The 16,670-nt window shown below is 39.5% G+C and overlaps 1 protein-coding gene across 1 annotated transcript in view; it reads left to right on the top strand.

Moving 5' to 3' along the window:
* The window catches only part of SNRNP40 (small nuclear ribonucleoprotein U5 subunit 40), a 37,735-nt gene extending 21,276 nt beyond the window's left edge, over positions 1–16,459 (top strand). The window contains exons 6-10 of the mRNA XM_065881137.1: positions 6,029–6,149; positions 9,983–10,065; positions 11,111–11,172; positions 14,905–15,008; positions 15,938–16,459. Of these exons, the coding sequence (XP_065737209.1) occupies positions 6,029–6,149; positions 9,983–10,065; positions 11,111–11,172; positions 14,905–15,008; positions 15,938–15,987 (420 nt within the window). The 3' untranslated portion in view covers positions 15,988–16,459. The remainder of the gene's footprint in view (positions 1–6,028; positions 6,150–9,982; positions 10,066–11,110; positions 11,173–14,904; positions 15,009–15,937) is intronic.
* The last annotated feature ends 211 nt before the right edge of the window (positions 16,460–16,670 follow it).

Genomic DNA, 16,670 nt, shown 5'->3' with positions numbered 1-16,670 from the left:
CCCTAACCCCTACCAACCATTGATAATGTTCCTTGTCCTATAGTTCCTATTCTAGAATTTCATATGAATGGAATCATACAATATGTAACCTTTTGAGACTGGCTTTTTAAATTTAAACTATGAGAATTTGATCTTTTCATATCTACTGTGGGGATAGACTAGCCTGATACTCTTGTGTCAGTAATGTCTTCTTACCACAAGTAGTGTGGCTTATTCCGGGCTCTTTGTGTAGACTGTTCCAGGGCGTTTTATAAACAAATATATTCAGTTGTACCATAGTCCTGAAGGGAACTGAGTCCCTTTTTAGGTTTTGAAGGTTTTCCGTGTCTTCTCAGACACACGTTATATGTTATACCTTCTCTTAGGATCAGCTTTTTTTCAGATAGCTAATCTCAGTCTTTGTCTTTTGATATATACCAATTTTTTTTCTGAAATCCAAATATATCTCAAATATGAGTAATATATAAATATAGTCCCATGAGTACGGCAATTGATAACTCTACATCATAGCTTTGTAACCTTTTTTTTTTTTTAATTGAAATATAGTTGATTTACAGTGTTGTGCTAGTTTCTGGTATACAGCAAAGTAATTCAGTTGTACATATATATTCTTTCTCATTCTTTTACATTATGGTTTATTACAGGATATTGAGTATAGTTCCCTGTGCTGTACAGTAGGACCTTTGTTGTTTATTTTATGTATAGTAGTTTATATCTGCTAATCCCAAACTCCTAATTTATCCCTCCCCAACTCCCTTTCCCCTTTGGTAACCATAAATTTGTTTTCTATGTCTGTGAGTCTGTTTTGTAAATAAGGTCATTTGTGTCATATTTTAGATTCCACATGTAAGTGATGTATCATATGGTATTTGTCTTTCCCTTTCTGACTTACTTCACTTAGTATGATAATATCTAGGTCCATCCATGTTACTGCAAATGGCATTATTTCATTCTTTTTATGGTTGAGTGATACTACATTATATAATATACCACATTTTCTTTATCCATTCATCTGTTGTTGAACATTTAGGTTGCTTCCATGTCTTGGCTGTTGTAAATGGTGCTGCTGTGAACATTGGGTGCATGTATCTTTTCAGATTAGAGTTTTCTCCTGATGTATGCCCAGGAGTGGGGTTGTTGGATCATATCATAGCTTTGTAGTCTTTATCTTTCTAAACTAAAAAGTTATTATTCTGTCCACAAACGTTCAAGTTTTTCTGCCAGTGCTCATTTTCAGGGATTTTTTTTTTATTAGAAATGCACACAGTATTCTAAAAACTCGAGCATTCTTATCATGTACCTGCTCTGGATCATTATGTTCTCTTGTCAGCATTGGGAACTCCATGTTTGTGTGCTGTTTACAGTATGAGCTAAAAATCAGGGTAGGCTTTCCTTAAAAGTTTTGCAGAGATGTAAAAATGCATTTAAATGTATGGTTAATAAATCAACTTTATTGGGAATAAAATTATTAAAAATTGAGATAAAATTATTTATTACAATTTAAATGTTTTTAGTAGTAAAAATGATCATTTGTTCATTGAAGAAAGTTTAGAAAAAGTAGGAAAAAAGTCACTCATAGTCTCATCATTCAGATTTAGTCACTCTTGATATTTCAGTTTATTTCCTCTCAGTCTCTTTCTGTGCCATGGTGTTTTGTATGTAAATGTCTTAATGTTCAGATAAAATTTTATATGATGCTCTTTTCACTTAGTAACATATAGCTACTACTTTGTCTGGAACCCCCGACACGAGATACTGCCATGGCTGGCTTAGTCTTGTCTTCAAATGTCAGCTCAGACATATCTGTAGAGAGGATTTCTTAGATGAAACTAGGCCCTCCTTCTAGTTGCTCTCCATCACATCACTCTGATCTTATTTTCTTCTTAGCGTTGTAGTTAGGATCATTTTTCTGTTTCTTTTTTTCTTTAGTTTTATTGAGATACAATTGACTTATAACACTGTATTAGTTTTCAGTATACAGCATAATGACTTATATAACACAAAATGAGTAACTTTAGAATTCTAGTTAACATCCATCACTTCACATTGTTAGAATATTTTTTCTTGTGATAAGAACTTTTAAGATCTATTTTCTTAGCAACTTTCAAATATACAATGCAGTATTGTTAACTTTAGTCACCATGATGTACATAACATCCCCAGAACTTAAGATCATTTTTCTGATTCTGCCACTTAATTCCTAGCTATGTTATCTTAAGAAAGTTATTTAACCTCTCTGAGTTTCCATTTCTTATCTCTAAATGGGAATAATCAGCCTACCTCATACAGTTGTTACATGGATTAAATGAGGTAAAAAATATAATATTCTTAGCAACATGGCAGTTACATAGTAAGTGTTCAGCACATGTCAGCTACCATCATCTAGAATATTAGAGTATTCTAGATATTTTATTTTTAGAATATTCCATAATGTAGTAAGCAGCAATCAATATACTGAACATTTAGTCTATTTCATATGTATCACTATCACAAATTATGCTGCTGTATCCAACATATTTGTGTGTGAAGCTTTTTCCATATTTAGTTACTTTCTCAGAATAGATTTCTAGATGAAAATTAATGTGTTAACAAATACAAGGATGTTTCACATTTTGGATACAGGTCGCCAGATTGTTTTTTGGCGACAGTAGTTAATAATTTGAAATCAGGTTGCTATAGCTATTTGGCTTCATTTTGCTCTTGTATAACTAAAGGGTGTACTTGAGAGATGTGAGACCATAGAATTTCAGTCTTCTCCCTATTTAACAACATCCTGTTCTGACATGCTTAGGAGTGAGTAACTGCCCTTGGACCCAGAAAGACTCTTTTTAAAAATATTTATGTATGTATGCATGCATGCATGCATGCGTTGGGTCTTCGCTGCTCTGTGCGTGCTTTCTCTAGTTGTGGCGAGCGGGGGCTACTCTTTGTTGTGGTGCGCAGGCTTCTCATTGCGGAGTGTGGGCTTCAGTAGCTATGGCCTGGGCTTGAACCCAACCCGTATCCCCTGCCAATTGCCTCTATCAAATTGCCTCTAGTCAGTTAACAAGTACCCTTTAAGCAGTCAGGGGCTTACCAGCCTTGAGCATTTGCTTGACAAATCCCTACTGCCTTACTACCTTAGGAAGTACTCCTGACTAGCCTGGTTTTTGTTTGCTTCTGTCTCTCAGATACACTGCCTATTCTGAGAAAGGGGGGAAGCAAACAGGGAATGGAAGCCCCTTTTAAAATCTGGAGTGAGCAAATTCTCTATATGTTTGTGAGCAAATATACTGTTCCTGCCAACCTCTTGGGATTTTCTTCCTGGGCATAGAATTGTGGAGTCAGAGGAAAATGAATAAAAGAAGAAAATGTGCTTCTTCTTAATGACTTGAAGATCTGATTGGCAATTCTTTGGCATTGCTTGTAATCCTGAGCTCTAGTCAGAATGGGAGTTTAGTTGATGATTTTTTTTAAGGTAGTGGGTAAAGATAGATTTTCCCACCTCTGCTCTCATCCTTTCCGATTATCTGGGCCAGAAGGATCTTTCTGGAATCTGGCCAACTCATTCCACTACTCTGAACCCTTCTGTGGCTCCCCAGTGAGGGAGATCAAATCCAAGCCAGTCATTCAGAACCTTTCATGAGCTGCCCTTTGCCTGCCTATCACTCAAGCATTGTCTGCTGCCTCTCTTTGCCTAATTCCCTACAACTCAGTAATTTTTTCATGCCTCTCTGCTTTCATGCATTATCTTTGCCTGGGAATACCCTTCTATTTTGTCTAAATAAAAAATACCTCTTAGGGGCTTCCCTGGTGGCGCTGTGGTTGAGGAATCCGCCTGCCAGTGCAGGGGACACGGGTTCGATCCCTCGTCCGGGAAGATCCCACATGCAGCTGAGCACCTAAGCCTGTGCACCACAACTACTGAGCCTGCGCTCTAGCGCCTGTGCTCCACAATAAGAGAAGCCACCGCAATGAGAAGCCCACACACCATACAAAGAGTGTTCCCTGCTCACCATCACTAGAGCGAGCCCATGCGCAACGAGGACCCAACGCAGCCAAAAATAAATAAATTAAATAAATAAATTTTTTAAAAAAACCCAACAACCTCTTGGGAATTCCCTGGTGGTCCAGTGGTTAGGACTCTGCGCTCTCACTGCCATGCGCCCAGGTTCCAACCCTGACTAGGGAACTAAGATCCCACAAGCTGCGTGGTACGGCAAACAAATAAACAAACAAAGATCTCCTTTTTCCATATCCTGCTCAAGTCTGTGAAACCCCTTTCTCCCTCCCATCCATGTACCATGGGAACATTAATCCCTCTGCTGTCTTGGCTACTGCCTCCTTTCCAGGCCTCTCATCACTTTTTTAGCTCCTTGAGAACAGGGACAACATCTCTTTTATCTGCAGCAGCGCCTGCCACTAATCAGATGCCCAAACATTCACTGAACAGCTGATTAGGACATCTGCAAAATATTTTGCTTAAATTAGTGCCCTACTCACTCTTCTTTGGCAAATCCCAGATACGTTTTGGCTCTGCAAAACAGCATGTGCAGGCCTCAAAGAGAAAAGTCTGGAAGGAGCACCCAAGTGTTGTGAGGGATGATGAATTACATTCTCTCCTAAAAAGCTAAAGATTTCAACAATGCCTTCTCTGAAGAGGAGGAACAATAGCTTGAACAAAAAAAATGTCAGCCACTTCAAGCTTCCTTAATTATTGAGGCAACAAACATCCTGACACAAAAATGATTGTATATGAAGTGTGTTGGGTTCCACACATGAATTATTGATGGGGGAAGTGGAGTTGTCTGCCTTATGTATTACTTTGACATACAACATCAAACTCATTTCTAGATGAGGAAGGTGCCTTGCTTAAAGGGACAGCAGAAAATTGTTTCATTTAGAAAAACTATGTGTCAGTACTGAGTCGAATTTGGGTGAAATTTTATATAATAACAATGATCTTAACAAAATTGCTGTTCTTTTTCCATATGACATTCCAGACTATTTCTATTGCCTTTAATATATTTTTACATAGTTTCAGTCTATGTAAATATAGACTTTTTGTATTTTCCTTCTTTGCTTAATAATAGATTATTTTATAAACATTTTTACATTTGATCTTCAGAATATTTGTAGGAGTTGCTTAATAATAGCTACCAATTATTATTGGGCCTGCTGTGTACTAGGCATTCTATTTGTAATCCTCACAACAGCCATAAGAAGTAAATGTTATCCCCATCTTACAGACAGAAACAGGCTCAGAGAGGGTTAGTGGCCCAGTGATACATAACTCTTAAGTTGCAAAGACTGGTTCGGTCTGACCCTAAATGCTCACTCCTTCCACTCTGCTCTTCGAATGCTAGCATGAGAGCTCATAGTGTTACAGTGTGTTTATGAGCCATAACTTAATGAACAATTTATTTTTTCTGTCTGACATTAGGTTATTTTCAGCTGAACTGTTTCTCTTACCTTTCCTACCCAGGGAACAGTGAACCTACAATTTATTTTTCTTTTAATAAATATGCTTTTCCATTGTATACATGTTATGACGTTAAATGAAAAATTTTAAGCCTCTGTATTTTTGCATATTACCTTGTTATATGCATTTTACATGCAATCATAATGCCTTTGTCAAATGACTTGTTTACTTGTTTTTATACAGTTATAATAGTTTATTTTTAGTTGCTAAGAATCATAGTTTAAGTGTTTTAAATGCTACTTTGTTTTTTAATTCCTAATATATTTTGTTATGAATTGAAAATAACCTCTTTAAATTCTATTATTTTTTGTTAAACTTGATCTTAATATTTGACATTCATTAGTTCATATTTTTCTAGTCAAACTTAGTAACTTTGACTCTGTTTTAGAAAGGCAAGAGTTTTTTCTTCTTTGGTAGAAATCCTATATTTTGTGGTAAAGTAATGCTTGGCCCAGAGGCAGATTAAGAAGGGATACCAATTTTCCCAGGCAGTTGACTCTTTAATAACTATTTCTTTCCTGTTCACAATTTGATTTTCTGGGAGTGCTGCCTTGTTTTGTTTTGCAGGTCTGGGACCTGCGCCAAAATAAGCTGACCTACACGATGAGAGGCCATGCAGATTCAGTGACTGGCCTGAGTTTAAGCTCTGAAGGCTCTTACCTCTTGTCCAATGCAATGGACAATACAGGTAACTTTGGAAAGGAAAGCTCTCCCAGTGCCCAGTCACCGTAGACCCTAAAGAAAGTAGGCATTAGAAACTAGAAATGTGTGCTGGGTAAATGAGGGTCCAAGGAAAGAGTCCAGGTTGGCTTGCAGGTATCCACCAGGACAATTAGGAAAACAGGTTGTAATAGAAAAAACTTTAGGCCCAGAGGGCTGGGTGCATGGGAAGGCAGCCTGGCCTCCACGCCACATGCCACCATGTCGATGCTTTGCTGCCTCGGCGTTGTGAGGCAGATGTCTCTTCTTTGCCTGTGACAAATAGGTTTTGGAAAAAGTTGCCTTATGATGACCCTGAACTTGCACATTTATGAGACTCAGCAGGAAGAGAAGTCCAAACCCATCAGCCCGTTGCCCCATTTACTACAAAGAGGACCTGCCTTTTGATATTGTAGAGCTCATGGAGGAGATAGAAAAGAAGACAGGATTTTTAACAAATGTATTTAAGTGTTGTGTCACCGGCCATTGGAATTCAGAGCCTTCTTTGCTTACTACAGTGCCATCTGTAACAAGGAAACAGGCCAGCTCAGCAAAGCTGACAAGGAACTCATCATTGTGGTAACCAGCCTGGCTGACAGGTGCTCTTATAGCGTGGTTGTCCACAGTGCCCGGTACAGGGTCTTCTCAAAGAACCCAGTGCTCTCTGACCAGGTCTGTGTGAACTGGAGAAAGTCTGACCTCCCTGCCCAGGAAGAGGCAATGCTGGAATTTGCACTTGCTATTTTCCTGAGCTGATGACATAACAGATGACCATTTCAAAAAGCTTGAGGTGCGTGTCTTCAACCAAGAAGATGCCTGGGATATAGCTGCAATTTCAGCCTTTTTATGCCATGTCCAGCCACCTTGCTCATTTTGTCAGTCTTGTTCCCAACAAAGAATTCTATCTGATGGGCAGAAACAATGATGTCAAAGACATCAGCAGTGAACCTGCTGCTCCCAAAGTATAAAAGCCTGAACAGAAAAACCAATGTTTACATGTCCAGCACACTGCATTATAAGACACCAGTTGGGAAGTAATTTTTTTAAATGTTTAGTCAGTGGATAGGGAAGAAAGTAAATAAATTTGTTCCCTGCCTGCTTGGTGAGATAGATCCTAAGGGACATGTGATATCTGGGCCTAGGGGAAATCTTTTACTTTTTTACTTCTGTTGTGATCAGGGACAAAGGAGTTCAGAGGATGCTTTAGGCATTTCTGATGAACTGATATCTCTGAATTTCAGCAGTTGAAGTTGAACATTTTTTAGCTTTTAAAAATAGTGTTACGTAGGGGCTTCCCTGGTGGCGCAGTGGTTGAGAGTCCGCCTGCCGATGCAGGGGACACGGGTTCGTGCCCTGGTCTGGGAAGATCCCACATGCCGCGGAGCGGCTGGGCCCGTGAGCCATGGCCGCTGAGCCTGCGCGTCCGGAGCCTGCGCTCCGCAACGGGAGAGGCCACGACAGTGAGAGGCCCGCGTAACGCATAAAAAAAAAAAAAAAAAAAAAAAAAAAAAAAAAAAATAGTGTTACGTAGAAATTGGTCTGTATAGACTGTCGTTTGAACACGGTGGTATATAAAGACTCTGAAAGGCAGTGGGTAAATAGAAGCAGGCACCATGTTCTTTCTTTAATGCCTTCCCCATTAACCTCCAGTGATTTTTGTTTAAATCATGGTCATCTCAGTAGAATTTTAGTCCTTATGTAGTTTATTCTTATTTTAGGTTTTAGTAAAAATTATTTGGAACAAGAAAGTGCTCATATTTTAAGCAGAAGCGTAAGAAAAAACCAACCCTGACATTACTAAGCGACTCGTTCTGCGTGTCACAACCACCACTGCCTTATGTGTGCGGCTGTCTTAACTTTGCAGGAGTCATTTTCATTATCTAACTGATAGAGGTACATGCAAACCTACAAAATGCTTTTGTTTCCATATGACTTCTTTAGATTCTCTAAATTGCCAGTGAACAGTTCTTAATCAGTTTGGGGGCAATAGTGAGTTAATTTTGAATTGCCTGAACTGTGAAACCTGATTATCTTGAGACAGCACAACTCTTGCTGCAGAGCTTGTGTTTTTCTGTTGGAACTATATCTTAAATACCTTGGAATATGTAACCTTTTAAAATTGACTTTTGAGGGGAGGAGGCAGGGGCATAAAAAAGAAAAGAAAAAAAAATAAAAGGAAGAAAAAGAAAAAACTTTAGAAGAGATGGTCAAGAGGCCAGGATTCTAGTCCCAGATCTGCCATCTAATCCCTGAGCAACTTTGCACATAGCATTTGTCCTCTCTGGGCATCAGTTTCTATACTGATAATATAAGAGACCTGGACTTTACTTTTAAGGCCCATTTCAGCTCTGGTATGTTATGAATCCAAGGCTATGGATTCAAGCGGGGTACAAAAATAGTGATTAGTTTACTGAGGAAGATGAGTCTGGAGATCCATCCAAGGCAGTTCTCAAGCATTTTCAAAGAGTACCAAGCTCAGATGATCAATAGACCTATTGATATCTCAGTTGTGCTCTTTCTGCCAGTCTATCTTCCCTTCCCTATGTGACAAGAGGTCCTCATTAAAACACCTCAATATTCTGGATTTACACACACTTGTCCTTTCTTTGCTTATTTTTGAATTGTTGGATGGGAGGGTGGGTTTACTATAGCAAAAAAGAAAGATGACCTGTTGGATTATATGCTTAATATTGGGAGAGTTTGGAACTGCCCCTCTGATAGACAAAAATGTTTTCACTGACATTTTGTAATGAAAACTTCCTAGCACTCAATGGGTGCTCAGTTAATACTTGTTGAATGAATGAACATCCTTACCTTCTGACTGTATTCTCAGCTGAATAGCAAACTTTCATGCATAGCCTCACCTTTTTATACCTGTTTGACTTCAAGGATTGTTGTTTTTTCACAGTCAAATAAAATGACATCACTCAAATTCCACTGTAGGTTTAGCTTTAGTTAACAATGGCTGTGGCCACTGCTTACTGTGGGTGTTTATATCCTATTTCAATAGATTTGCCATTGTCTAATTCTAGCTTTGTGCATAGTAAGGAAAGATGAGATTCCCTAAATGGTTATTAAATTAAAAATAAGAATCTCTTGTTATAGCTATACAATAAAATAACAAATTTTTTGTTTATTTTTATTGTTTTGTTTATTGCTGCCAATCTTTTAGAGCTCTTTCACATGTATCATTTTATTTGACCCTTAAAATATTCTTATTTTTTAAAAAAGAGCAAGTGGTATTCTCGTTTTATAAAGGCGACCAAAACACAGAGAACCTCACTATTTTCCTGATATCCCCCATATATACAGCAGAGCTAGAATTGGAATCAAATTCACTTTTTCTAATTCTTGGTAGTTTGGTAGTTGTCAGTTTCTCCTATGAGCAGAATTAGAAAAGGTTAGTCCTGAGTTTGATTTTTATAGATTGATTGTCACAGTAATCAGTGTTATTTAGATTGTCATATTGAAACTTTGCTAGGTGTGACTCTTGGGGTTGGCAGAGGAATCATTTGCAGAATGTTTTGTTGAAATCAGTGTCACACCCAACTACCTTCTGTTGCAGATCCCCAGCAATGTGTTTGACATTTTCCCTTCCTACCTTCTCAGTTTTCCTCTGTGTCCTTAGTCCCTGTTAATAGAACTTGGATGCATTTCGTTCCCATTAGAAAAATAAAAAAGCCTTGTCAGGTAGCAGTGTACCATGTTGGTCTTTCTCCACCCAGGAAACAGCATCTATCATTGACATGATACTGATTTCAGCTGGGTTCTCAGGAGTCCCCTGGCTGATAGCTGTTTTGCTTTGTTTGTTTGAATTTGCAGTGCGAGTCTGGGATGTCCGGCCATTTGCTCCCAAAGAAAGATGTGTGAAGATATTTCAAGGAAATGTGCACAACTTTGAAAAGGTGAGTTCTGCATGGCAGAGGAATTTTACTGTCCATTTGATTCAAAGAAACATTTAGGATGGTGCTAAGGATAAGGAACAACAGCTCTACTGAGAAGGGGCTGCATTCTAGTAACACTGTTCCGCATCAAAACTGTTCTTGCCAGAAATAAAACTAATAGAAGCATAGGCAAGAAGGCAATCACATAGATAGTGATGGGGCCCCCCTCAAATTTAGGACTTCGGGCTTCAACAAGACACTCCTATCTTTTTAATTCCTTGGGAACTTTGACCCTCATAGATCAGTGTTCCATATGGGACTCAGATTCCCATGGCTATTACCCAGATGGCCTCCCTCATCCTCCCAGTGACCAGCTATTAGAGCCCTAAGAATACATCCCTTCCCTCAGTAAGCACCACAGGCCAAGTTCTGAGAGACAGAAATTTTTTCTAAACTCTCAAATCCCAGGTCAGCTCTTCAAAACAGCTTTTCCTCCAGATAGTTTGTTAATATAGACTAATATTTTTCTTTTGAGAACCCATTAAAATTCATTTTCACTTTATAAATCAAATTTTATCTTTTGTTAGAATTGGTTTTATTTTTATTTTCCTATAATATAAACAAAAAATTTAATGAGGATCAAGATAAAGGAGCAAGGGGAGCCTCCATGTGTAGGCAGAATAAAATTTTGTTGCCAGGTCCACTCTTAATTTACTGTAAATTAAGCAGTTTCTACAGTTGGTTTTTATATGGTTTGAAATATATCAAATTAGGCTGTCTTGGGCCACAGTATATAAGATAATTATTGATTATATGCTGAGGAGAATAATTAAAACTCTATTTAAGAGGGGGAATTCCCTGGCGGTCCAGTGGTTAGGACTCCATGCCTCCACTGTAGGGGGCACAGGTTCGATCCCTGGTCGGGGAACTAAGATCCCACAAGCCGTGTGGCACAGCCAAGAAAAAACTCAGGAAATTTAAAGTCTCTTAGTGCTGCTGTAGTCTAATAAAGAGGGGTTTGGGGCATTATTATATTCATTGGATTCCTGCTTATTCATCATTATAGAATCTTCTGAGATGTTCTTGGTCACCTGATGGAAGCAAGATAGCAGCTGGCTCAGCCGACAGGTAAGGATTATTGGGCATGAGGTAAAGAATGATGTAGCCGCGCAGGTATCTTCTCATGTTTAATACATTAAGTGCAGATACTGAGCTATAGCAGACAGAGAGTTATAGTTGTACTCAGAGATGAAGTCGTGTGCGGTCTGAAGAGTTTAAGGATCATGTAAACAAACACATCATTTCTGCCCTCTGGATACATTTTACACCTGGAGTGTAAACAGTTTCTTTGGTTATTGGATTCCCTTTGCCATTAAAGTAAAATTCAAACTCCTAATCTGGCTCCAGTTTCCCTCATGAGATTCTTCTGCCATGCTTCAGTTCATTCAGATACATGTACTCCTCCTCCACCATCACCACAATGCTTCACTCACATGGAACTTTCCCTGTTCTTACATCCCTTATGCCTTCAGGCTTCTCTCTTATATCTCCTCTAATCCATTATCCAAACTCCTATATCTCTCCAGTAATCACCTGTGTTATATCTATAAACTTTCCTGGCTCGCTCTCTCCCTTACCTCTCAAGCATTACTAATGGCTCTTTGTTCTGGCTTGTAGTCACACTGTATACATCTAACGTTTATTAACGTTTATTACATCTTACAGTAAGACAAACGTAGTGGGGCACCCCTACTAAATTATATGCTCCTAGAGGTCAGGAAATGAGTCTTACTCATCTCTGAATGAGTAAGCAGCTAGTGAATATTACATGAATAAATTCCTAGCTCAAGGATGGTAGTCAAATTTTGCCCTGCATATCAGCTCATCTATTGGTAATGGTTGCCTATGTTGGGGATGATTCAGAGCTGGGTCTGGGTTCAATGGGAAAAGTGTCAAGATAGCTAAGTGAGGGGTATGGCAGCATGTGGGCTAGGTACTTTCCAGCCCTGAGCTGAATTAAGAGACTGTGAAGCTTTAACTATCAATTTAAACTGCCTGAGGAATTAGGTGATGAATGAGAAACAGAAAGGAGAGAATTCTTCATTCTGATGCTGTTGTATTTAACATGTCTGTGGTGACCTATAATTGGGAGTCAGAGGTTGAGTAGGGGTGTTCAAGTGCCTAGGGCTGCAAATGTGGAATGGTAAAGAATGATGAGGCCCTCTGATGGCAGACTCTAGGTTTAGCTCCCAGTGGGAGGTGTCTTAACCCTTTTTAGCTTAACCCCATCTTTCTCCCCCCCTTAGAGATTTTCCTGCTACCTGACTAAAACAGGCACCATCCTATAAGCATGAAGCCTTTCCTAGGCTAGCTTGGGCTTTCAGCACGTGCCAGTTTTCTCCTATTTGCGGCTCTAGCACAACCATAAAGAAACCTCACTTTGGTCTGTCCCACCCTTTCTGACTTCTGAACAATACTGAACATACCTGAAGATTCCAGAGTCCACTTTTTTTCCCTGGCATGTTTAATGCCAGGAAAAATGGACAAGTATTTGAGTATTTTATGGGGGGAAAAAGGGCACAGGTAAACTATGCCACATTGCTGGTTTGAGTCCTGGTGGTTTAGCAAGCTGCCCTGAAGAGGGAATCTAAAGGATTTTCAGTTGCCAGGTTTCTAAAGACCTTGAAAAACAGGCCCACAGCCTAAGATGTCTTACATTCTGACAGAGTAAGAACCATTCTAAGTATTTTTACATGATTTTCAGCAGAGATATATCTTTCCTATGTAATTAAGCTTTTAAATGATATCTGCCTAGCTTTTCTTCTGAGCAGTTTGTTTCTGACATTGGTCCTTTCTAACTTTCAGTGTCCCCTCTTCCCTCTTTCCCTCCCCACTGTTCCTTTAAACCTTACATGTAGAAGCATGGCTCTGGTCTAGGAAGAGCCTGTATGTCTACCTACTGAGGGTTGGCCACATTTCACCGGCCACCTCACCAATTAGCCCCAAGTCTACAAGCAGCGCTGTTACGTAAGGAGCCTGGTTCCTCCCAAATGTTGCCATGCCAGAGTAAGGAGAGGATAAGGAACCCCTCTAAATTTAGCATCTAATCGGCAGCCGTGGAGAGTGAGGCCTCAAAGTAAACCCTTGGAGCACTGGGGTTTTGCTGGCTTTTATGTGCCTGGAAAATGTGTTGTTCCTTCTCAGAAAACTGCTTTTCAGCTTGGCCTGAATTTGGCAAATTTCTCCTCCCTACTTGCAATTCACCTACCTCCTCATGTTCAGATTTGAAACCCTTCAACAGTTCCTATCAAGGACTACGAGAAGACTGGTCAGTCTCTCTGTTGTGAGTGATTTATTCATATTCAGCCTGTTGATTTCATGTGATTCTGTTTTGCTCGTTTATTCATCATAACAATAGCTATCATTAATTCTCTGTGCCAGGCACTTTGCATACATTATTTCATTATTTCTCTCAACAAAGCTGTGAGATCAACATTGTCTCCATCATTACTCCATCATTTGACTAAGGAAAGAGAAGCTCAGAGAAGTTAAATGAATGTCTAAGGTTATTTAACTATTAAATAGTTGCATTGAGACTTGAACCCAGAACTTATACACTTTTTCAGTAGGCCACATAGCTGTAGATGGATTAATGAGGACAGTTATGGCAAGAAAGAAGACACTGAGGAAAATATGAGCATTAGAGCCAGGGAGTCTGTAGACAGATGGGGTTCCTTCTCTTCCATCTTGCGTGGAACTTTTATTTAGTTCCTACGGAGCCTAGCCCTTGTGAGCTAAACAGTGTAATTAATAAGCTCTTGTTTGTTTGCATTTTAGACCAAAAGTGTAATGTTGTTCGGAAGTAGGTATTTTATAATGAAGTGCTGATGAGTGTACCCTTTTAGGTGTTGATTGAACAAAACAAATATGTAAATAATTGGTATAACCTGTTTGAAAAAAACCAGCCTTTTAAATTTACCAACAGATTTTCTTTGCATGGTCATATGAAGATAATATCTATTTATTTTACCTTCAGTTTAAAATGACCCAAGCAAGGCTGAGGGTCAAAGGAACTTCTTTTGGCAGGGGTAGGGGAGAATGGAGGATGGCAAGGGACACAAGGTATTTGAGGGTGGTAAGAGAAAGAATACCGGAATATATTAAGAGTTCTCATTTTAATTCTGCCACTGAGCCACTAATGAACTGTGTAACCTTGGAAAAGTCACTGTACCTTAGTTTTCTTTTCTGTAAAATGAGTTTAGACTAGCTGGTTTCTGTTGGCCCCTTCCCATGCTAGAATTCAGTATTCTTTCTGTCCATGAATTCAACGCAAGATTTGGATCAAGTGTATGTTTGGGTTTTGTTTATATAGCAGAAATGTCCTGTCCCGTCTCTGGGCTCTGTGATTTGAATACAGTACGAAGAAATTCAGGTGGATCTACAGCCTAGTCTCCCAACCTGCCATGAGTCGGGTTACCTTTAAGACATTCCTAGGTGCATATGAAGTTAACTACACCCTAATTATATTGGGTGCTCGTTAAAGAAGATTTCTGTGTGGGATCTGTAGGAAAAACCGTTTGTCTTTCTTCTCCATGATCTTTCCTATTTCAGAAGCTTGTGTTTGAAAATACCAGTAATGCTGATATTTTTAGCTATTCCTATTTTTTCACTCAGTTGCTCAAGAGCAGGATCCATGCCTTATTTAAAATCTATATTCCTAGTTTCTAAACGTCAGAGCACAGTTGAATAAATACGGATTGAATAAATAAAGGGTTGCTTCCATTTCCCTGAAAAAGCCATGCTTCTCCTCTATCCTCAGTTCTGAGAGGCCTTAGCCTTGCTCTTCATGATACCTTGCAGGTTTGTGTATGTGTGGGATACCACAAGCAGGAGGATCTTGTATAAGCTACCCGGCCACGCTGGCTCCATCAATGAAGTGGCTTTCCACCCCGACGAACCCATCAGTAAGTCTGTCCTGACTGTGGGGAAAGGGAAGGTGAGGGAATCTCCCTAAAGAGCCCTAAGAATACAGAGGCAGAGGTGGGCATCTGTTTTATGTGAATTTCCTTTTAAACAGTCTTTATGGGTATCGTTGACAGTCTCACCATTGTTCTAAGTGGTGAGGGTAAGAGCAATGATCCATTTTCTTAACCTCAAAGCGGGGTTGGTTAGTCTGTTTATTTCTAGTTCGAGTTTACTTGCTTCAGGTCTATGATTCAGTGATGTAGTTGGATAAAAGAATGATGTTTCGGGGCTTCCCTGGTGGCGCAGTGGTTGAGAGTCCGCCTGCCGATGCAGGGGACATGGGTTCGTGCCCCGGTCCGGGAAGATCCCACATGCCGCGGAGCGGCTGAGCCTGCGTGTCCGGAGCCTGTGCTCCGCAGCGGGAGAGACCACAACAATGAGAGGCCCACGTACCGCAAAAAAAAAAAAAAAAAAAAAGATGTTTCTTAGTGTTCAGATATAAATTTCAACTTAACATTTTATTGGCTAGCTAAACTAGATAATGAGCTTTGAATTTAAGGAGAAAACATAACTTTCTCCAAGCGGACGCACGTTTACAAAATGACTGACAAAGACATTGATTCTTCTCTTCTATAATGACTGAGAAGTTCTTTTTCTTAAGGTTTGAGTGACAAGGGACATCAGGATTTAGACCCTGATAATGTATTTCCCATAGCACAGTCCACCCTCATGGTTTTGAGAGGACTTGGATTGAAAAGTCAGACTATACTGTAGTTTCCTGTGAATGGTGTTTAAGAGGAGAGGAATTTAAGCTAAATCCAATTGCTCTTTTATACCAAAATTGCCTCTTAACGTAAGAGCCCTTGAGCACCAGGTCTCCTTTAGCCTTCATTATTTCCAGTTATCTTCTCTGTTGTTTTCACCTCAGTTCTCTCAGCATCCAGTGACAAGAGACTATATATGGGAGAGATTCAGTGAAGATATGGAATGGAAGACTCCACAAGGCTGCTTGACCCTGAGACCTCAGACAGCACAAGTGGCATCATGATGCCCAAGCGAGCATCCTCCCTTCAGATGAAGATCATTACTAGCAAGAAACGAGGAGGAGGTGGCCATATTCCAGCAACCACAAGTATCCCAGTATCCTATTTCATCAGGATCATTAAGGCAACCTTACAGTGGCCTCTTAAAAACCACCTGCCAGATTTCAGGGATTGACTTTTTTTTTTCTTTTCTTTTTTTTTTTTTTTTAAAGTAAGGTTTCTTCAAAGGGACACACATTGGTTGGTGCATAGTCTCCTGTTTCCTAATTTAGGCTGAAGACGGGGAATGTGACTGAAATTTATTTGTTGGGGATTTCTTTTTTTAACTCAATAACTTGTATGATATTTTCTTTCTCTGTTTCTCTAACTCATTTTGTATTAAAAGCCAAATTGATGCCTTTTTACAAGAGCCATGTGGATTGGATTTATTGCTGTCTTTTCTTTGAGGCTTGACCACTGTAAATCTTAGCAGAGCATGATATGGCCAGGGGATACATACAGTCCATTTAAACTTCCGAGAAGCTGAACATAGTCTGTGTCTACTCTGCCTCCTGCCAAAAGCACTTTTCTGAGCAGCAGTCCCTACCCTCCGGTTTCCTAAAGTGGGCAGATTTGGGG

The sequence above is a fragment of the Phocoena phocoena genome, chromosome 1, assembly GCF_963924675.1.
Source record: "Phocoena phocoena chromosome 1, mPhoPho1.1, whole genome shotgun sequence".
NCBI lineage: Eukaryota > Metazoa > Chordata > Mammalia > Artiodactyla > Phocoenidae > Phocoena > Phocoena phocoena.
Note: the sequence above shows the minus strand (reverse complement) of the source record. Positions and strands in the feature narration are given on the sequence as shown.